Source organism: Equus quagga, chromosome 22 (assembly GCF_021613505.1).
Source record: "Equus quagga isolate Etosha38 chromosome 22, UCLA_HA_Equagga_1.0, whole genome shotgun sequence".
Lineage (NCBI taxonomy): Eukaryota > Metazoa > Chordata > Mammalia > Perissodactyla > Equidae > Equus > Equus quagga.
The window spans coordinates 30879736-30903453 of record NC_060288.1 but is presented as its reverse complement, the minus strand read 5'-3'; the positions used below and the strand labels follow the sequence as shown (position 1 = coordinate 30903453).

The following is a 23718-nucleotide window of genomic DNA, read 5'->3' as shown; positions in this document are numbered from 1 at the left end:
GGTTTGTCCATACTACAACTGCTAGCATTCACCCACCCTATGGAAAAACTAAGTGATGGCTATGGGAGTGGAAGTGCAGAAGACTTCCAGAGGTACCGATGGGGAGGTGCAGGGCCGAGGCCATCTCTGGCTGTCTCCAATAGACTTCTCAATACAGTTAAGGGGAACGGTGATCAAATTGTGGTTATGACCATTTGGCTGGGAACACTAGGTCCAGCTGTCCAATAAACTGAAGGTGCGGTGAACAGTTTGGGAAAGCTGAAATGGGCCTTTTTACTTTTACTTTGCGGGGAAGGCTCTGAGGGCAGTTCTGAAGGGCAAAGATCATTAATGTTCCTCCCTTGCTGCACACCCCAGGGTCTAAGGTACTTCCTCTTCATGTGCCCAGGTTGTAGTTCCCACTCCACTGGCACAAGATGGTCTTACTCCATTCCAATAGCTGTAACTTCACCTTTTTCCCAAGCATCCTCTGCTCACACTCAGACATTTTGTTCAGAATGGTCAGACGCAACAGGGACAAGGGAATTTTTGTAAAACACAGAGACCCATTACATCTTCAACTTTAGCCTATGTGGGCCATTGTAGTGGGACATGGCAAGCAGTGTCCACAACCAGTCATCATTATCCTCACAATTTAGGACCACGCAACTCAAAAAAATGCATCCAGGTGGCACAGCTAGAATTAAGTTTGAAACCCCAAGGGCCCCTTTTTGTTGGGCTGCCACCAGGAGGGTGTATTAACCAGGCTGGTTTGCTATTAGGGACAAAGAAAGATGCATTATGCCTGGGAATGGTCAGGGAAGAATCCTGAACCTTCAAAATGAATCTCTGTAACTCCCCAATCCTTTCATTCTATCATTACCGAGGAAGAAGATGAGAGGGGATGCTCCTTTTCTGCTGACAGCCACATTCAGTGACCAATCTGCCTTAAAGTGTGTGGATGAGGAGGAGGTGAGGGAGGTAAAGACAGAATTTCTTTCCTAGTTTATCATTCAGGAAGCTGTTCTAATGCTCAACAGTATCAGACACCTGTGGATTGAAGAGAGCATGGAAGATTCATCGAATACCTTGACTGTCCATCTGTTGTTGAGTAGTTTTTGTGATAAAAAGCACACCATTGAGGAACTGAAAATGGCCCAGAAAGCTAAAAACAAGGCACAGGTTAGTTTCAAGAGACAGTTGTTAAATGATTGGACTAGAAAAACAGAAAATATCATAAACAGAAAAAACCTGTTAATAGTTGTAAGGCATCGTCTATGGCTCCAGGAGAGGGTCAAAGTTCTGAGGTAGTCAAACTGCCAGGAGTAGGTGGGGGCACGTCCCATGCCATACTGCCTCCTGCCCTCGGAGACAAATGACAGGAGTCACATATCTGATGCAGTGTTAGTCTCCGCATCAAAAACAGAATCTTTCGCTTTTGCCCAAGCTGTTATGGTGGATGTGTTGCCATGTTCAGTGCGATGATGGATCCAGGCAGCAATGTTTAAAAACTGTGTGGTGCAGACTCAGCAGCTTGAGTTGGTCTCATCAGAATGAGCCCTTACCACGGACATCTACCTGAGTGACCCAGATGGTTCATTTAGTAGCACAGCTTGTTTCCACAGTTTGTGGCCTCACAGAAGAGTGTCTTAAATTTGCCAGTTTGCAGTTTTCCAAGTGGTAGACCAAACAGCTAGGCCATTGGCAAGAGCCCAAGAATCCATAAAAATCTAGCAAGGCTCATCAAGGAGAGTATTGGCCAGAGCTATGAGAATAAAATTGAATTCCACCCACCGAGTGGAGACAGCACATTTGTTTTCTGGTCTGCATTGCGGACACTGAGGCTGAAGGCTGCGGGAGCCCAATGGACCCCATCTGGTTTCAGCTTAGCCAAACCATCAGCGAACCAGGCCCAGGCATTTAGTTCATTATGAAAAGAAACTACAGCTATACACATGTATGACTCTCACAAACATAACTTTGAGGAAATGATTCCTATACCCCCCAAAAAGTACCATACAATTTCATTTGTATGAAGATCACATAAAGGCAAAATTGAACCACTGTTTTTAGGGATGCATACTTAGGTGGCAAAAGTATAGTGAAGAACAGCTAGGCAGCATTTACCAAATTACTATGTATTTTGGGGGCAGGAGGGATGACAAGGGAGGTGTGCACATGCTGGGGCAATGCCCTTTCTTGAACCTACGTTACCTCTTCATAATAATTTCTTAAGGTATACATTTGTTTTGTGCATTTTTCAATATGTTGTTGAACTTCACAAGTTTAAAAAGGGAATAAATCTGTTAGCATGTTCACGTGTAAAGAGATAGAAGTACAAAATCAAAGTGATTTGCTCTTGTGAGTTACCAGTTCAAAGTCAAAAGAATCTTCAGCTAAATTAAGATCCAAGCATGAATTTATTATTTTCTTATTCTGCTCAGCCGCAGTCAGAGTTGTTTTCAGGAACTAGGGAGCGTTGGAGTTCCTGCAACAGCTCCAGCCTAGATTCTCCCTCGAGTGACTGTAACACCTTCAGGGCATCAGAAGCCCTGTTAGCTCAATGCCAGGGCTCTGCTGTTCCTCACTTATTAGAAGGCTCAGGGAGATAGTAGGACTTCTAAGATTATCAACAGCCCTATCCCCACACCCAACAAACGAAGGACACAAAGCAATTCCCTGCTCCTGGAAATTATCCCAGGAAAAATTACATTCCTAGAACCCAGAACTAATATTGCCAAAAGCCATGGCAGAAACTCTGTAGTATCTGAGCATAGGAGAGTAGGTGAAAAAAAAAATCTGGGTTCTGTCTTCACCAGATGGCCTATCAAAAGATGCCAGTTGTACAGTATCCATAACTGTGAACTTACACGGAAGAAATCTCTCAGCGAGAGCTTAATTTGGTACGATGAATTTACTATATCTGGAAGGAAGAGCCCACCCATACTTACTATTTCCTCTCTCAGAGAGTGACACTTGTGACACTGAAGTCTTTTTGAAAAGATATTAAATTTGCAGTGGAGACAGTCCCAGTGATCAGGTCTTGTTTAGGGTACTTTTCTTCCCGTCCAGTAAAAAATCTGAATTTCCATTTCCCTTTTGACCCTCACATTTCTGGCAATCTGAGCTTTGTGTGAGAGCTCTCTAAGGGAATAGGGCCTCCACGGGATCTTGTAAGGCGACATTTTTAGTCTTGTGCCTCCGAGGCTGCTGCCACTGTCTCTTCTTGTAGAATTGCTTAGGTTTAAGAAACTTGTATCTGAGAGAAAGTGTTCATCAGGTTTTCCACATTTGTTGCAACTTGAAAATCACTCTCAATAAATTCCCGAACTGGAAGCTACTTTGGGGATTTTGAACGCCTGTTCCCTGAGTGGCCTGTATAAATTTCTCCTGATACTCTCTCTCCTCCACTCTGAATTCTAAAACCCCGGGCACATTTCCTCAGTCCAGGTAGTGCAGGCTTGATCAGCAGCTTGGTTCTAGTCTTCATGCCCACTCTGTCACTTTCAAGTTTGTCTATTGATTCTCTGGGCATTTTTATATTTGATCCCATAGATAAGCCACATGAATTCAGTATTATTGTTCTGTAGTCCAGCTTACACCTAAATGTCGAATTTGAGGAATCCCGATTTTAATTCTAAAACCTTACTAGCGTTTTGTGGGAGCAAAGCAATCAGTTGTCCCGCATTCTAAAAGCAGCGGATACATTCTGCCTTCTAATATCTAAAAGGTCTGTATACAGAAAGACCTATTTCTCTGTGAGGAGTCCTCCTTCCAGCTCTTGTCACAGCAGCATCCGCTGAGGCCCCACACTCTGCAGATGCACGTCAAGTGTACCTCTAGGGCAAGCTGTGGCAGCCTCTACCTCGAGACTGCACCTTTGCAGACATCTTTCTGCCTTTGCTTCAGAAGGATGCTCTCCAAGGGCTGTTTTCTCGGAGCCTTGCACACTTGTAATTCTACCTTCATTAGGAGCAGCCATTCACCTGTGAAGAGAACAGAGAGGCCCTAAGCTACACGCACCCACCAGGGTCAACATCCACACAGCCGACTGAACTTAGGTCAGAGCAGCTAAAAGCTGACTGCATCACTGTAAATGGCTGACCAGTCTAATAAAAGCTTCTAGAGACCATCGGGGGGCTGCATTCTGCTTTCTGTGGGCCCTAGGCACTTTGTCTTCAGGGAGCCCTTCTATCAAATAAAAAAGAATTATTATAAAATATCAAAAATTATACTTTACAACTGCATTGATATAAAGACAAATCCAAGTTGGATTATATCTATTTCTTTTCTTCAGATTTTTAAAGAAACGAAAACATTTTCTGGGACCCCTAAAAGGATCGTGGCCCTGGCCCTGATGACAGGCCAACATGCCCTGTCCACACATGAAAGTCGTAGTCTCAAGCCCAAGTTTTGATGACTCCATGTTGGGTTTTGTTCCTTATAACTTATTTCTCAGTGATGCTGGCCAATGTGACAAAATGATGAAGTCCTGAGGGAAGACAACAAATAACACCTTTTATCCCTTCCCAATGACGAAGACAAATAGTACAGAAGACAGGAGTCAAAATATAGCCTTTATTGCCAGTAGAGGCTGGGTTGAAGGATACCATCCATTTGACTCTTACATTTACTATAAGAATTAGGAGAATTTATCTACCCAGTTGCTGGCAGCTCTGGACTGAATCAGACTGCTCTGTGAGATAGGGAAGAGCTTGCTCCTGGAGGAACAGCAGAGAGTGCCTCCTCTTGGTAAGAAACTAGCTCCTAAGAGACAGAACATAGAACAGAGGTGAGGGGCCAGCCCCATGGCGTACTGGTTACGTTCATGTTCTCTGCTTCAGCAGCCCAGGGTTTGCCAGTTTGGATCTTGGGCCTGGACCAACACACTGCTTATCAGGCAATGCTGTGCAGACATCCCACATATAAAATAGGGAAGATGGGCATAGATGGTAGCTCAGAGCCAATCTTCCTCAGCAAAAAGAGGAAGATTTGTGGTTGATGTTAGCTCAGGGCTAATCTTCCTCAAAAAAAAATAAAGAGCGGAGGTGTGCATGTCCAGATTTTTCTCCCTACACTTGACAATCGGATTAGTCACTCACTGCAGGGCGTAGGAAAGAGGGGAGGTGATTTTTTGTTCATATTAAGGCTTTCCATCTATTCAGCTTCCTCCTACCTCAGAAAGTGGGATGGAGCGGTGGTAGTGTCTTGTGCTCACTAATTCTTCACTTAAAGTGATATCTTCTTGCCTATCAGCTTCCTTGTTCTCCCTTGCTATATAATGACTTTCATCAACACCTTCTGCATCTTCCTTTTTCTATCTACAAACCACAATAATAGGCAGGATTCAAATTATTTTCCATGAAATTCTTAGGTTTCCAGAAAATAAGCAGTTAATGACTAAATCTGGTGGAGTGTCAACTAACTACAGATAGTGGCTTTCACGAGCTTTAGTTCTTTCAAAGCCAGGATCATTGCAACAAGTCTAATTTTGAGAAGTCAGTAGGACATCATCCTCAGAGATTTGATTCAGTAGGGCCCAGAAAGTGATATTTAAACAAATATCTCAGATGATTCTTTCGCAGCCAACTCATGAAGCAATATTTGGGAACCATTGTTCCAGAACATCTTGGCTCTGATACTTTACATCGGGGGGCCTAAGAATACCTGGTCGAGCATTTGGAGCGGATCTATAATGTACCTGATGGAGAATTAAAATAGCATTTGGCTACATTACAAGTGGAGTTACTATATTAAACCTAGAGACGAATAAGAGGAATATAGGTGATAACAAAATAGCAAGATTGCGCATATCATAATTGTGTCAGCTATAGCAAAGTCACTAGGAGTTAAGCCCTTTTCCTTTTTTGAATCAACAGATCATGACAATAATCATGAGTGTTATCACTATGTTGGATTCTTTCAAATAATACTTAGTATGACTTGTGTCAAAGATATTGTTTTCTTCCCAATTAATCTTGTATGTAATACTGCCCCACTTTACCCAGTCACAATAAAACACCTAACTCATATTCCAAGTTTTTGTGTTCTTGTAGACAGCGTAAACTGCAATTTCAAATTTTACACCTGATAATCATTGATTTGGATGAAGACTGACTCATTAAAGTCCATTTGGTACATGACTGTCCCAAGGATTGAGAGCCTGGATATACAGATTGAGTTGAAGAGGAGGGCAGGGATGAAATGAAAAAGTTAAGCCTTAGGGAAAAAAAATAATAACCATAATAGTAGCAGACAAGGTTTATTGAGCACTACAATATAAATTTAGAATACACAGAAATATCTATCTTTATTTCAATATATCCTAAAATATATCAAAATGTAAAATATAAAACTCTATTCCAAGTGCTTTCCAGGCAGTATCTCATTTGTTACTCATAATACTCCTATAATGGACTGAATTATCTCTCTCCCAAAATTCATGTGGAAGCCCTAACCCCCAATGTGACTGTTATTTGGAGATATGACCTATAGAGAGGTAGTAAGGTTAAGTGAGGTCATAGGGGTGGGGCCTTAATCCCATAGGACTGGTGTCCTTATAAGAAGAGGAAGAGACATGAGAGCTCTCTCTCTCTCTCTCTCCATCTTTCTGTGTGCATACATGGAAAAGGCCATGTGAGGACACAGCAAGTAGGTACCATCTACAAGTCAGGAAGAGAGGTCTCCCCAGAAACCAACCCTGAATGCATGTTGATCTAGGACTTAAAGCCTTCAGAATGCTGAGAAAAGAAATTTCTGTTGTTTAAGTCCCTCAGTCTGTCATGTTTTGTTATGGCGGCCCTAGTGGACTAATACAGCCCCTACGAGGTAACAGTTGTTAATAGCTCGACTTTACAAATAAGGAAACAGGGCTAGGAAAGGTACAATATTCTATGCAAGGTCAAAAAGCAGACAGCAGAATAATTTTCGGCAGACTGGATGGCTACAAGATCAGTCAAAATAAGCTAGAAAAGATTTGAAAAGAAGTGCCATAAGCAAGAATATTTAAAACAAAGATATGGTTTATAACAACAGGCAAGATTGTTTATACAATGATCGTGTTGCTGGATTAGAAGTGCAGACAGAAGCAACCTTGGAGGGAATGTCAGATGGCTCAGAAGAATGGAAATGGGCTTTTATCTGTTCTTTGAGGCTGGATGACCTTGGGAGCCAATTCAGGAAGAATTTTCTAGCTTGGCCTAGGAAAATAAACAAGGGAGAGCTAGAAGATAAAGTGTGAGACAACAAGAAAAGCCTGATGTCTGCACTAAGAGTAAATGAATGAGGAGAAAGACTGCATCCCATTGTATTTAGAATAAAGTCCAAACTCCTTAACATGTTGAGAGTTTATGATCCAAACCAGGGCATTTTTGAAAGTGATAGGAAATACAATTTTCCCAGCACAACATAGTTAAACCAGGACCATTCTGGGTAAACACGGGTAGAGCTTTGCAATAAGGTCTGACATAATCTGACCCCTGTCTTACATCATTTTCCTCCTTCATTTCTCATACTTTCTTTCAGTTCTTCGAACACACCCACATTCAAGTTCATTCCTGTTCAGAGACTCAATACATACTTTTATTCTGTCTTGTTCAGCCCTTTTCTCTCTGCCTGGTTAACTAATAATCTCCCGTAGTGGTCACTGTTGGTCAGTTACTCAGCAACTTTTCCCTGCTTCCTCCTTCCTAATTGCACCTAATTGGCCAGCCTTCCCTCATGTAACCGCTGCAACTTGGGAACTCTAACCACATCCTCAATCCAGGGAGGAATGCTGATTGGAATAAGTCAGCCAGCATATGGCATTCCTTTCTCTGGACAATGACTTAAAGAGAGTATATCAGCTGGGAGCTGCAGATGGCAGAGAACACTCTCAGTTGGTGCTCTGAACAAAATAAAAATTTGTTTCTCCTCATTTGAAAGAAGTGAGGAGGGATGTCATCAAGGGCTGGTATGGTGCCACAGGTGTCAAGCACTCAGGATCTATATTGCTTTGTTATCTTCAATATGTGGCTGCAGATGTTCAGCCATCCTATTCCCATTCAAGTAGCAGGAAGGGAAGAGGGACGAGGAAAGGCATTCTCCCCCCGTAAGGATACATCTCAGAAATTACACAAATTCCTTCCATTTATATTCCATTGCTAAGGCCATACCTAGTTATAAGGAAATCTGAGAAATGTAATCTTTATTCCAGGTGGCTCCATGTTCTGCTAAAAATTGAAGACAATGGATGTTGGTGGACAACTAGCAGTGTTTCTGCCAAGCTGGCTCAATTAGACTAAAGGGAAAGACTTAGTCTATAAGCTTGTTTCTCTTTCCTCTCACGCTGGATATGAATAAGAAAGCAAGTAATGCTAGTCACAGCCATCTTTAAGGGAGAGGGAAATAAATTTCCATTTTGTTTCAGACAACTTATAAGCATAAAAAGACCCAGTCTTAAAAGGAAACTGATACTGTGGACAGCAGAGCAGACAGAACCCGAGCTCCTGCTGACAAGACTGAGCCGCTGAATCCACCCACCAAGAAGCCTGCTTTACCTCTACACGACCTACTTTCTGGGAGAAAAGATGCCCTTATCGTTTAAGCCACTTTGGTTCAGTCTCTTTTTCCTGTAGCTGAAAATATCTTAATAGAATTCCTTACAGGCCTCCCGACGCACACAATCTGTTATAATCGCCCTCAGCAATCTCTTCTCCTTCATAGCACTTATTACGATTTTGAATCATCGATTTGTTACCTGTTTGAAGTCTATCTCTGCACTAGGCTATGGGCCATGAGCATCGAGACTAGATCTGTTTTGTTCACTACTGTACACCTAGTAAATGGAATAAGACGACTAACAGGATGCTTGGCACACAGGAGGCTTGTAAGTAAATGGTAGCTATCATAAAAATGATGTTGACAATAAGCCTCACTCATTCAAAGAGATCGCTTCTCGCAGAGGCAGAGCCACGGTCACGGGAAGCAATGGCGGAGGACAGCTTGGGGAATCACCCTCTCCTTTATTCTTCAGGTTTTTGTCATATACTATTTATTATTTCAGCCATGTCTGACATCTGTTTTGTAGCTTTGGTGTGACCTCAAATTTGAATATGGGACCACTTCTATCTAGAGCTTGGTCTGAAAAGGAGTGATGGCAGAGCTGAGAGCAAAGATGACAGTCACAGCTGCAGCTTCTGTGGTTGTGCTGTGGCTTTCATTCGGGCATCCCAGGAGTGCTGAGTGCAGAAACAGGACCAGACGAGTTCGAACAGCCTCTTCTGTCACATTAGTGTTGAAGCAAGGTCTTCCCAAACAGCCAAGACCTTGACTTCTGATCTGCAGAGGCCATCCTATGCACATGCAGCCTTCAGACACATGGCTTTCCTCCTAGGCATGTTTCTGGATAAGTTTTCTTTTTTCCTACTCTTTTCCCCACCTCCCAAACCTTTCTGCCATTCTTTTACGTCAGGTAATAGAAAATAATTTAAATAATTAACTTAATATGTTCATATCTACAGGTAACCTCTAAAGTCTTTTACATTCCACTCTGAAATGTACTTTTAAAGTCTTCTTTCTGGTTCATACACTTGGTGTTTCTTCCTATTACCTATGGCATTAAATTTTAATTAATATTTATCTCAATGCTCTATCTAAATGTGATTACTACATAAAAGTTTGGGGAAAAAAGTGTAAGCATGACATTGATAGCATGTATAAGTCTTTACTTTCAAAATATTTTTTTAGATAAAACTGTTTGACTTTTAGCAACAACGATACTACCAGCTGTCATTTACTGAGTCCCTTCACTACTCTAGGTGTTATGATGGATACTTTATATAAAGCAAGCAGCAATGTGCATTTATTCAGTGGGAAAAGATCTATACTACAGGCTGCTCTTTGTTTACAGAATGAATAGTTGGAATGGTTCAATAATTGGAAATTATTTGATTTTGAAATTTTTAAAAATAGTCATTTGCACTTAGTACTCATCATATGATTATAGAGTAACTTAAATATTATACATACAAATAGATTGAAAAGAAATTTTAAGAATTTGGTAAAGTCCATAGAATAATTGAGAGTTAAAAACAACTGACTTTTTTTATTTGTATGAGAGTAACTTTTAGATTTGTAATTACCCTATTAAAAAAAGTTTCAATATTTGATTCACTCACTTCATATAATTATCGATATTTTGTTTTAAAACAGAAATAAAAATAGGCATTTAATGTCAGCCACTCTCACTCCCCATATCTTCTCCCTCTGTCCTCTGTTTCTCAGCTCATTATGGCTGTGATATATGACCCCTCCTCTTCCCTATGAGCTATAGGTTCAGTCTGTAGCTGTTTAGTCAATCCTGACGGCAGTAAGCAAGATTATCAACAGCATCAGACCCCCATGCTCTGGAGTTCAGCATAGTTAGCCAAAGATCCCTAGTTGGGATCTGGGAGCCCACCTATGACAGCTTTGCTCCTTGAGCCTCCTTAGTGACTTCTGAGTAGCCATGTGTGCCCCCAAGTTGCAATATTCCCTTCTCATTCTTGCCCCCAGCTTAGATAGGATTGAGAGTCTGCCATGGTCTCTGCCTCTAAGTTCAGCTTGATTATCCAACTTAGTACTCTCGTAGTCTTGCCTTGAATATCCACTGACGTCCTATAGCTGCCATGGACACACATTCTTAATTACCATTACTTGCCTAACGCCTGAGTACTGCCTCTATTATAAGTTCCCCAATACTAAATTATTCCCTTATAATCAGAAAATCAAGCCCAATGAGTGCATGTAACATGTTAAGGTTAAGTTGCTAGAAAACTCAACTTTAGAGAAAAGATTTACCAAGAATTATTTCTGTAGGAATCAAGGTAATTGGTACAGCTATATTCCAGATCTCTATCATCTACATGTTTTATTCCAGCAATTCTCTCCCCAAACCTTTCAATAACTTTAAAAAGACGTTACACACACAAGAAAAAATTCTTACATTAAAAACATTGATTCTAGGCTTGGAAGAAGAATTACAAGTTCACTCTAAGTTGTCGAACCAAAGGGAAGTGTAAGTGTCATGTACACCCCTCTCTGCAACCACATCTATATCAAAGGCTCAATGAAGATAGAAAGTGAAGGAACGTAGTTTGTAGATTGACTAAAGTTTTGCCTTTTCTTTATCTTTTTGTGAGAAACGAAGGAAGACATGATCTATTCACTGATTTCGTCTAGGGATCTTTGTGTCAAGAATCTCTTGGCATCAGGAATCACGTGGGGTTTTTGCCAGGAAAGTTTTCACAAAAATTATCAACGGCTAAATATGATAATTTATAGTGAAATATGTCTTATATAAATGAGCAACATAAATGCAGAAAGACAACCGAAGAGTTCATGTATAACACAGATCTCACATGCTGATTGTTGCCTCAATCACAACTGTCCTCAGAACACTGTTGGGGAACAGGGTCTTGCCTGCCTTATGTGGTAAAATCAGGGCACACAGTAAGATCACTTTCTCAGCCTCTGTTAACAGATCTTATGCCAGCTCACTAGTCCTTTGCTTCTCCACTCACCCCTGGAATATCATACACTTATAACTGATTCTTGCAATATGACACGGGATTAAACCTCAGAAGCAGCACTTGTGCTTCAGGAATTTCAGTTTTAGTAGTATAGTCACATTACCTGAAAGGTACTTTTTACTTCCTTCCAATACAAGGGTCCACAGAAGTATAATAGTGCATGCTTTGCCATGAGTAAGAAAGTCCTTTGTCTCTGACCCAGGAGTCTCATAACTTCTGCCTTCATCCATGGAACAGTAATCCATGAAATTCCATCCATGAAATGCCAGTCGGCTAGAGCCAGGTCTGGAACTCAAGCTGAATGACTTTATATGGCTAATTCTAAGAGTTCTGCTAAAGAACTCTTTACTAGAGTTCTATAGATGCTATAGATGAAAAGCATCTAGAGGCTATAGATGAAATTAGGGGACATCCATAGATGTAGCTACTCCTTCACCTCATTTGCACTGCCATGACCTCGATTCACACATTCATCATCTCGCATCTCAACTACCATAGTAATCTTCCACCTGGTCTACCAGTTGGCAGTTTCATCCTAAGAATTTACTTATTTCACCCTAAGAAATTACTTATCGACATATGGCTCACATGATCTTTATAATCAACTGATCTAAAATTCTCAAAGGTTCCTAATGTCTCCTGGATGAAGTTCAAACTTATGAGCCTGGCATTCAAGCCTTCTACGGTTTGTTCTTGCCTACATATCCAATTTAGCTTTGCACTATATACCATTTTACCAATTTATGCTTTAAATAGTTGTTACTTCTGTCTGAAATGCATTTTTTTCCCATGGAAATTTCTTCAAAAATATTATAGTCTATGGATTCAGGGTATCTCAATTCCATTACAATTTTTTAGGATCTGTTAATATGCAAGATTCTATCCTGGACATTGAAAGAGAGAAAAAAAATGTACAACCCTCCATGATGGACAGTATAATTTATAGTCTCTTTCTGAAAAACATTTTAAATTGGAGTCCTCAATGTGTCAGATCTATAACATCCTCCTTTGCAGCAACTTGCTTAGGTAGTTTGGTGTTTCACGGACACTTTAGATATCCCTAACAACAACATATTTGATTGCAATGCTTATCTCTTTAGGCTTACCTCCTTTATCCACAGCTTAGCTATCTATGTGCACACAGCTGTCTTTAAAGTATTTCCTCATAAAATAATTTACTCCTCTTCTCTCTTCTTAACTGAGTGTTACAGAAGAATAATTATTTGCAGATAAGAAGGAAACTTGACCTTTATCCCAGAAGTCTCCTACTCTTCAGAAATATAACTAAGAATGTTTTCCCCAATTGACCATTCTCTACTTATTCAAGCGCTGACAAAGCGCTCCAATAGTTCTTCTTGCTACTGCCATTAGCTTCTGAGTAGAAATTATCAAAAAGCAGAAGATGTTTAGTGAAAAAGCACAAAACTTTAATTTGAGGTCTACAGTATTATTTTTGATAAATAACAGCCTCAACTTCCCTCTGTATAATCTTGGTACCTTCAACAAGCTAAAAAAACAAAAATGCTTGGATCAAAAAGCATTAAGAGTAAAAGAAGAATACTTTATAATACTAAAGATTATCATCCACAACATATAACAGTTACAGAGCAAATTTTATAAAGCAGAAACCATAAAGATGAGAGGAAAACAGACAAAAACAAAACAAACCAAAAAAACCATTTGGAGACTTTAACACACTGCTCTCAATACAAGAAAATCAAGAAAAAGAATTAACAAGTATATCACAGACACGACATAATCAACAAGGAAGACCTCATAGGTATGTATCAAAATCTGTAAACCATTAATAGAATATACATCACCTTTTCAAATGCACATGGGATATTCACAAAAAAGATTCTTCAGGCCACAAAGAAGATCTTAATAATCCAAGGAATAGAAATAATAAAAACAGCATTCTCTGCCTACATGAAGCAAAATCAGATATTAATTTAAAACAATCAAAAGAAAACAGGTCCTTCTTCTTGGAAATTTAAAACACACACACACACACACAAATTACTCCTTAATCAAAGGAGAAATACAAAATTTAAACACAATATATCAGAAATTTCAGGATACAGCTAAAGTAGTTATCATAACAATAAAATTAAAATATATCAATTAAATATCTAATTCCTAAAGCTAGTAAACCAAGGAAAAGTAGAAAAAACTGACAATATTAAAAACAAAAATTAATGAATAAGAAAACAAAGAACAGTAGAATTAATTAGGAAATGTAAAAAATAGTTTTTTTGAAAAAATCAACAAAGAAAAGATACTAATTAAAATAAAGAAAAAGGAAGATAGCACAGATATACGTAATTAGAATTAACAATTAATAGCTATCAAAATAGGAGAATAGCATCTCATGGGAATTTCTACCCAATTTTTAAAGATCAGATAACCCAAATGCTACTTAAAATATCCCAGGGTATAAAAAAACAAGGTAAACTTACAAATTCATTTTGTAATTTGAGAAATATATTATAACCAACGAAGGAAAACACAGATCAATTTCACTTATGAATATTTATGACAATGACTTAAAAGAATAATTAGCAAAGAAAGCCCAAGAGCATATTAAAAAATTAGTCCACCATGACAAAATGAAGCTTATTCCAAGAATGCACAATGTATCAATATCAGGAAATCCATTCATATATTCCACCATATTAATAGTGTCTTACCTCATTCAGGCTGCTATGATAAACTACCATAGACTGGGTGGCTTAGAAACAACAGAAATTTATTTCTCACAGTTCTGGAGGCTCAGAAGTCTACGACCAAGGTGCTGGTAGATTCAGTGTCTGGTGAGAATCTGCCTCCTGGCTCACAGGTGGACTGTCTTATCACTGTGTCCTCATATGAAGGAAGGGGCAAGGGAGTTCTCCGAGATCTCTTTTATAAGGGCACTCATCCCATTCATGAGGGCTCCACCCTCATGACCCGATCACCTGTGAAAGGCCCCATCTCTTAACACTATCACAATGGGTGATAGAATTTCAACATATGAATCTTGAGGGGTCACAAATATTTAGTCTATAGCACAGAGTTAGGGAGAAAAATTATATGATCACCTCCAAAGATACAGAAAATACATTTGAAAATAATTCAATACCATTTATGTTAAAAAGCAAAAAGAAACCTCTGAACACAAAAAGAATTAGTGGCTATTTCCTTAATGTCAACATGATATACATATATATATATAATATATGTATGCACATACACACACACAGACACTCACATCTCAAAGCCAGCATCTTCCTTGATGGAGAAACGAAAGAACCTTCTTGCTAAAGTCAGGAACAAGGAAAGGATGCTAATTATCTCCATGATTATTGAGCATTATGTTAGAAATGTTAGACACTGCAATGGACTAGAGAAAACAATTAGAAATATAAGAACTGGAAAGGAAAAAGGTGTAAAATGTTCTCTAATAAACATGATATGATTAAATATCTAGAAAATCCAAAGAAACAATTGGAGAAATATAACCAAGTAAGAGAATTTCCTTCTCCATCCCTATCTTGTTCCTATTGTGGACTTACATGTGTTTTTGGCACGCCCATTCAAGTTCAAAACAGTGGTGTCATAACAATAATATTAATTTCATTTGTGGCTTGACAATCTACTTTCCTCAATATTGTGCAGACCCCAACCCTATCTAAGCAGTCGCCTAATCATACAGATTTTGCCTCTGAAATGTCCTTCTCAGTCTCCCTTTTCTCCATCCCATTGTTGTCATTCTCAGTCACATACTCTCTCTCTATAACTTACAAATGGCTGTCAGTTTACTGATGCTACTCTTGTTTAATAATTTCTTGTGATATAAAGTCTCAACTCCTTGGCCTGGTTTTCTACAATAGGCCCTTAATTTACCTTTCTAGACTTATTTCTGCCTAATCCTTTCGGCATACATTATTTAGCTGGACCAGACTACTGGGTATCTCTTAGACACATCCGTATTTGTAGTTCAGTCTCTTTTGGAATAATCTTCCTAGACATCAAGATCTGTAACAAACAAGCATCCTTTCTCTAAGTCGTCCTATAACAAGAATACTTAACACCTCTTGTCTAGGCACTGTGCTAAATATTTTACAGATACTGCTTCGTCCCATGTCACCACAGAAGTGATTTCTTCCTCTTCTGACGTCCACAGCATTCTGTAACTTTCTTGGTATTCATGTTACACGTTTCAGATTTCTGGTTTTATTTTATTGACTCTACTAGTTTATAAACTTCCTGAGGGTCAAAAGTAATTAGCACACGTCTTTGTATCATTTGCAACACAGTAGGCATTCAATAAATATTTGCTTGTGGGAATTAATAAAAGAAACCTTAACTAAGGAGCTGGGAAGGCCTGTAGGGGGAGCACTCACACCCTGCCATACATGTTTGATTACAGGGAACAGGAAGAGACCACCGCCAGCACCTTCCCTAGGAAGTAAAATTCCTTTACTACAAGGAAGATTTCTCTCCCCAACCAGCAACAGCCTGGCCAATGCGAAGCCGGCTGCCGTCCTGAACTGTTACTTTCCCTTCAGGACAGCCCCTCCTCACTTACCTCCTTCGTTCTCTGGATTTGCCAGTGGTTTGCCATAACATGCACATCCTCAATTGCAATTCTTTTGGCTTTTCCCAAATAAACTCATTTTGAGGGTAAACTAATAGGAGAATTTGCTTTTTAAGTTAACATGCTTTGTTGAATAAACTGTGGCTGCCTGGACTATAAAAATTTAGGTTTCAAACGCAACTCAGGATCTCTCTTTAGTTCAGTTTATTCATTTTTCATTATTGGGCTCTATTCCAACTTAGCCTCATTAACGCCGTACTCTCAAAGGCTAGAACTGTACCTGGCACATAGTAGGCACTTAGTGACAATCCTAAATGTATTGCTGTATGAAAATTAATTGAATGCTAATGAATAAAGCAAAGAAAAAAGGGCTCAACCATGGACAATGTAAACCAGCATCAGGGTCAGATCAACATTTTCTGGTTCGCATCTATCATATACCAGCTCAAGTCTTCTAGACCTCTTTTGATTTGCGGATGCAAAGTTTTTAAAAAAAATTAATTTCAGCGGATTACTGGACCCTCTGAATCCCATTTTTATAATTACAAAAATCCCCAGCGGTGAAAGGAACAAACGTGTCGGCAGACTGTATATTTAAAGTCAGGGACTGGCAGTCTGAACCCCGAGGCCCTTTATGGCCATTATATATTAATAGCTCGGTGATTTTAAATTCTTATACATAGTGCTGTACAGCAATTCCACAGCAATCTCCTTTGATCCTAAGTACCCGGTGAGGTTATCCTTTTAGTTATGGGAAATACCATGTTAAAATGCAAACATTGAGAACTGGTAGCATCAACCCTTATCGTCTAAAACAGCTTTAGCTGCCCCTGGAAGGCAAAGCATTAATAGGAACTGGACTCAAGTTGGACGTGGAAAGGAAAGGAAAGGCGGACTGCTCTTAGGGACCCGAGCGGCCTCTTTTCCTCCCTCTCCCCACACCCTCCACAGAAACCTAAAGTGCTAACTTTGACTGGTTTGACAAAGGGGAGGATTCGGCGTTTTGCAAAGTGCTGCTTCCAAACGTGACACGTCAGGACACGCCCCAAACTACCTTGCCTTGCCGCGGGGGTTAAGGTTAAATCAATGAAACACCAGCAATCACGAAGCCGCAGTTTCAGAACATCCGACTCAGGGACGGAGAAAGAGACGCGGGCGAGCCAAGGGGTCGAAGGAGGGAAAGCGGGGATGGCGGGGGGCGGGTCTTCCGTGGAGCAGCCCCGCCCCCTCCCTTGCTCGTCGCTGATTGGCGGCGGCGACAGGCCGCGGGAGGCGGGGCGGGCCCGCGCGCGGCTCGGCTCCCCTGTCTGCGCGGGCTGGCCCGCCCGGTGGGCGTGTCCCCGGAGGCGGGCGCGCGCGCGCTCGCTCACGTCGGAGGACCGGAAAGGAGGCGGGGCCGCGGCGGGGCGCGCTCCCGGAACGCGCGCGGCGCAGGAGGCGCGGGTCGCAGGGAGCCGGTCCGCGGCCGGAGCGGGTCCCCGGGGTGCGTGCGGAGCAGGGCTCTCGGGGAGACGGGCGCCATGAACACGGTGCTGTCGCGGGCGAACTCGCTGTTCGCCTTCTCGCTGAGCGTGATGGCGGCGCTCACCTTCGGCTGCTTCATCACCACCGCCTTCAAAGACAGGAGCGTGCCGGTGCGGCTGCACGTCTCGCGGATCATGCTGTGAGTGCGGCCGAGCCGGGCCCGCGGGGCAGGGCGCCGGGGCCGGGCCGGGGTGGGCGCGGGGGCCGCGGGCGGGGCGTCGGCGCCGCCCGGGGTCCCCACCTGAGCGGCCGTCGCCCCCGAGGGCGGACGTTCGGGGGGACCGCTCTGGCTTCCCCTCGGACTCCCGGCGTCCTCGGCGAACTCCCGGGCTTGCTCTTAAATGTTCATTCGGAGCGGTCCTCGGTCGCCGCTCGCTTCCTTCCTGTTCCTCACTTCCCTCCGCCCACGCCGGCCAATGAGGGAGCAACACACCAGCACAGCCGCGCCGCCGCCGCCGCCTCCGGGCTGGCCTCCGTGCTTCCCGCGGTGGCTCCTGGGGGCCGCTCGCAGCCTGAGTTCGTGCCCCCGGCTTGACATCCCCTCTCCCGTTTTTGTCTTCCCTCCTCCCCTGGGGCCGTGAATGCTCGCAGCTGCTTTGAAGTTGGCAGGAGCTGTTGGGAGAGCATCGAACATCCCAGCTCTCAGCTCCAGCGTGGTTTTTATTTTTCAAGAGCCAGTCGCTCGAATAAATATGCGAGATGCCAAAAATGGCATTTCGGAATGACATTGTCCTTTGGCTGATGCCTGTTTTTTTTTTTTTTTTCCTTGATAATTTTTACTCTCGGGCACTTTTTTCTTTGAGACGTAGCCTTTTTAAAATTTGGTTCTCCGATCTTTTCCTCCATCCCATCTTCCAACAAGTCCTGTCACCTTCTTCCACCTTAGTGTTGGTTCGTTCTTTGTCAGAATCGCCAACCATCCTGTCATTTAATAGCTAACCCCCTCCTTTTTTTTGGCCATGTTGATGTTTGTTAGACACTATTTTTTAGATTCAAATAGACCCCGGGTGGAAGTCAGCGCTGCCGCTGTCAAGTCCATGAGGGTCTCGAAGAGCTTGGCGCAGAGTAAACGCCGAACAAACAACCGTTAGCTGCTGCTGCTGTTAATCTTGAGCAAGTTTCTTACCATTTTGGGGCGTTAATTTCCTTTTGTCTAAAATGGAAGTAATACCCAACTCGTAGGCTGTTCTGGGGATTATTTGAGATAATTGTGAAACCTGGACCTCACCTGGTGGACCTGACACGTAGTAGGCTGTCAATCAGTAGCAGTTACCATTTTATCTTAGTTTTCCACACCACCTTGTAGTCATCTGTAACTTTCTTCTGCTCCTTCTTCCAGATCTCTCGATAGCAAGTATTTACACTTTGAGCGTTTTTCTCTCCCTCCTGGGTTTTGTTAGGAATTCTCTGAGGTTTAGGAAAGTAGCTGAAGACCTGCTTTTATGTTGGATTCGAATGTTGATCCTGTTTTCACACTTCACATGTTTCTCTGATTTTTCCTTGTTTCTTTGGGCGATTGCGCTCTGACCTGTGCACACAACTAGAGCCTGCCTTGCACGTTATCTGAGGAATGATGTGAATTCTGTGTGCTGTTATGTTTGAAGGATGGTAAAACTTTTATCTTTCCTTCTAGAAAAAATGTCGAAGACTTCACCGGACCCAGAGAAAGAAGTGATCTGGGATTCATTACGTTTGATATAACTGCTGATATCCTTTAAGAAAATATTTCATTGCTTTGTCTGTAGTTGGATAATAATATTCGTCTTGTTTAGTGATTTGGGGGACAATGAGGCTGACTCTCCCCTGAATCAACCAGGCCTTGCAGATTTCTATACCTATCAGTAAAATAGTGTTAATACATCCTCATTCACCCCTCCAGAAAACTTAGAGATTCATGAGTTATTATGTGAACATACTTTAAATTCTTCACAGAAATATTAAATAGATGGAAAGCTTCAAGGGACTTTGAATCTGTATTTAGGAAAGAAAAAATGAAATTAGATCATTTAGGTTAAGGAAGGAAGAATGTTACCAGTGCTCATCCTACGTAGATGGAATATTTCACGTACAATCCCAAAGAATATGTCTGTGTTTTTTGATAGCAGAGAGAAACATATATTAAAAAACTGACTTGGATCTGTTAAGGTTCAGAAGGTCATTATCAAAGTGATTATTGGTAGGCCATATTAGCATTTTGTCATAGTTCTTTTTATAAGTACTTTTATAATAAGACATCTTAGCAATTAAAAGAGTTACTTTAAAATGGGGATGACTTAAATATTTTCTCTTTGAATTTCCACCTTTTGACAGCTCTGATCATTTTGGCCAGTTTAATCTTCTTTTAGGGTCTTAGATTAATATCTTGGTAGCATTGTTCCCTGCCACTTCTAGCCTGATTTCACCTGCCTTTTGAAAGACCCCAGGATTCACGTTGGTTATGGAGATTGAAGTGTCTGAATTTGTGTAAAGCAACTGTCTGAACAGTTGAAGCAGATCGTGGCCATGGGGAGTTTACCTGCCCCTTTCCTACGATGGAATTACTTTTAACTTGATTTTTTAGAAATAAGTTACTGGGTTTAGAAGTGGAGTAGGAATTAGTTCTAGAGTCACTTATTAAGGAAATAGAGTACACCACCAGAAAACTCCTATGCTAAACTTTGTGTCTGCTTTTAAATCTTCACATCGTTTTTTAAAAAATCTCCTCTAGGGGCCGGCTCCGTGGCCTAGTGGTTAGGTTCTCGCGGTCTGCTGCACTGGCCCAGGGTTCGGATCCTGGGCGCGGACATGACACCGCTCTTCAGGCCATGTTGAGGTGGCGTCCCACATCCCACAATTAGAAGGACCTGCAACTAAGATATACAACTATATACAGGGGGGGTTTTGGGAGATAAAGCAGGAAAAAAAAAAAAAAAGATTGGCAACAGTTGTTAGCCCAGGTGCCAGTTGTTAAAAAAACTCCTCTAGTAGGAGGGAGTTTGGATCTAGTGTGAAAGCAGGAACTTTGTGTATCTGGAGAATTGTAAGGATATTTCCTGATATCACAACTACTATATTTTATATTCTTAATCTCTTCATTTATAGTTTAGTCAGATTTTCTTAATGATGCCACCAAAACTTGAAATTGTTCTTAAAAAGAGCTTTCCTAGACGTCTCCATTCTCAAATAGTGATTCTTAGTGGATATGCATATCTAAAAGTGGCATGTCACGAAGGTGTTGCTATCAGTACGTAAACACGTATAATCAAATGACAACATTTACATATAATGCTTAATACAATACAACATTAACTCCATTAATTTCTCAGTGGCACCAGTATTGTAATTAATCTTGGTGAGTTTTTTGCACTCTGGTAAATTGATAAAACCAAATTAGTGTTCAGCTGCATATTTTTACCAAAGCACTTGGTGGATTGAGATATTTTGATCTCGAGTGGCATGTGTCCAAAAGCGACATGTACAGTTTAGTATGCTTGGTTTAATTATGTGCGCCTTGGTCACGTTGCATATCCTTAAATTCAGTTGTGATGATTGGTGATACTTTAGAACTGGGGTGGAATCATGTGCTTGAAATACAGTCCTCTTTCTTTTAGACTTAGGTAGTTGATGTTACAGAAAACTAAATTTTGTATTTATTTTTCTGTTAATCAAAGTATATCAGCCAGTAATGCTTGGAGGAGCAAGGGAGGATGCTGTAATCTCACTGATCAGTATCAGTATTGTTATGGATAATTAAGAGTAACATCTTTTTAAAAGTTGTGTGCTGCTTCATGATTTGTATATTCCTTAATTTGTTTACATCTAGAGAATATATTTGATTGGAATGTTAAGCAGTTGTTTCTTTATCTATCAGCAGAATATTCAACAAAAAATAATGTAAGTATTTATATACAAGTGTTTTGATAGATATTTAAAACCTCATTTTTTATGAAAGAGGATAAATTTTGTACATTCAAAATACCTGACTGGAGTAGTTTAATGAAAATCAGAAGCCTGTGGAGAAGTGGCTCTACCAAGACATTATCTCCTTTAATAGCCTGTCTTTTTTTCCTGTCTGTTTCTGTCACTCTTTAGCATTGTGGTCTTCAGAATGGAGTGCATGCAAGCTGATCCATAAGTATGTAAGGAAAACAATTAACAGCTACTGTTTCTTCTCTTAGGGTTCTAAGAAGAGTTTCCAGGTTTTTAGTTCCTTCAGCTTTTTACTTGATGTTAGCATGGAGTGTGGCAACTTCCAAACTCCTTACATGCCGTACTGGACACCGGAAGTCTATTTATATGTTTCTCAATTTAAAATAAAAGTTAAACTTTACTACTACTTGCTGTGTGGACTGACATCAAGACTCATAGTCAGTTCTTAATTCAGATGGGCACGTGCCTTCTACAACATGCAAATTCTCCAGAGGAAGAGGAGCAGTTCTCTAGGGCCACAGCTTGATCAGGCTACATGCATACATTCAATCAGTCATTTTCAGCATTTTGCAAAGTTTTGCAGAATATACCCAGTGAAGTGGATTGTATTATCTAGTTAAGATAATGCTAATGGTCCTAGCACATGTTAGCAGCAGGAAAATGGCAGAGTTGATATGTCTGTTCCTCTTTTGAGCCGCTCAGCCCCATTAAAGGATTAAAACAAAGAGAGAACCTAGATAGATCTAGATCTGATAAAAAGTTGGCTGAGGAAATTCAGCATTAGTCAAGAAGACTGTCTGAAATGCAAAGTTATATTCACTACTAAGGATGATATTATCTAATGATAATATATATTATGTACATAATTTGTAGATAAAGATACGTATTTTGGGATTTGTGCTCAAAATTTTAATTCATGATCAAAAACCTTAGGAGACCATTTGCAATGATGAGATCAGAAAGGATGTTGCTGCGCTGAGTATACCAGGAAATGGGGAGGCGGTGGTGTCGCTGCTCACTCAGCTGTAGTACCCTTTAAGCTAAAATATTCTGTCTCCACGGCTACGGCTAGAGAGATAGACAGCAAGATATTTGAGTCAACAAAATTTGTGACCTATGTTCTTACCCAGATACGTAATCAAAAGCTGTAAAGATAACTAATTTTTTAATCATCTCTTATTTTAAAATCCATCTAAATATTTATATTTTTCTTTTTATAATACATGATGTGAGCTGTTTTGATAGTCTTATTAAGCTGTGTTTCTGCAATTAATTAATATCTGTCTATTGAGACATATTTTTCTTTGTTTTGGAGTTGTATGGGATTCACCAATTTCAGTACTTAAAGTAGTCTTTTTAATCATAAATAAGGGTTTATCAGAAGTTTTATAATTAAAAGCTATTAAACTATTGGGTTAAAACCTATTAAAACTATTAGTTTGTAATTGAAATTTATTAATCCACTCTGATTTAGAGCTTTTGTTGCAGTTAGAGTAAGGGTTAAGCTATATAGAATATTGCAAAGACAGAAATCTCCTAAAAGTGTAAGGTGGATGATTCTGATAAGTGAATTAAAATATGAAGGTGAACTCTGGAGTTAAAGTGTGCTTCCTGTTGTTTTCACTTGAGTCACCCTGTGTTTGTCATCAGCATAGCCTGGAGGTCTTATAGTTAGAGGTGAGTCTGCTCTTGTCTTGTATTTGAACTGTATTCATTTTCAAGGGATGACAAATTTATCCGTTGATTGGTTTGATTAGTTAATTGGAATTTTATCACTTCCATTCACTGTACATTTATTTGAGCATATGTTTTCTGCCAGGTATTAGGCACTAGGAATATTGAGTTGAATAAGTTTTATCCCTGCCCTTAAGAATCAACAAAATGTTAAAAGGAACAGATAGAAAAAATCATGCTGAAGATGAGTAACAACCGTAAACACATTCTACAGGCCTCAGCAAATTCCCCAAATAACTATGACATCTTGGTGACGGTATACCTAAATTATAGTCATCATTGTCAGTCAGAACCAGCGTGACCAGTAAGTGAACACAGTTTGGGATTTGATAGGTTCTTGCTTTGGTGAATGAATATACATAAAAAGATTTCACTCTGGCATGGCTTTGATTCTGTGGTCTTCAGTCTTGATGTTTCTTTTCTTTTTTTTTTTTTTTTTTTTTT

The 23718-nt window shown here is 40.4% G+C and overlaps 1 protein-coding gene and 1 long non-coding RNA gene across 2 annotated transcripts in view; one reads left to right on the top strand and one right to left on the bottom strand.

The window, feature by feature from the left end:
• Positions 1 to 2426: 2426 nt before the first annotated feature.
• On the bottom strand, positions 2427 to 17303 carry LOC124231836 (uncharacterized). The gene is made up of 3 exons (XR_006886695.1): positions 14219 to 17303; positions 13352 to 13453; positions 2427 to 3965 (listed from the first exon to the last, which is right to left on the bottom strand). It is a non-coding gene; the product is annotated as an uncharacterized LOC124231836 (long non-coding RNA).
• A 171-nt stretch (positions 17304 to 17474) lies between these two features.
• Positions 17475 to 23718, top strand: part of SPCS3 (signal peptidase complex subunit 3) — a 9726-nt gene continuing 3482 nt past the window's right edge. The window contains exons 1-3 of the mRNA XM_046648829.1: positions 17475 to 17770; positions 19265 to 19338; positions 21428 to 21504. Coding sequence (XP_046504785.1) covers positions 17628 to 17770; positions 19265 to 19338; positions 21428 to 21504 — 294 coding nt within the window. The 5' untranslated portion in view covers positions 17475 to 17627. The remainder of the gene's footprint in view (positions 17771 to 19264; positions 19339 to 21427; positions 21505 to 23718) is intronic.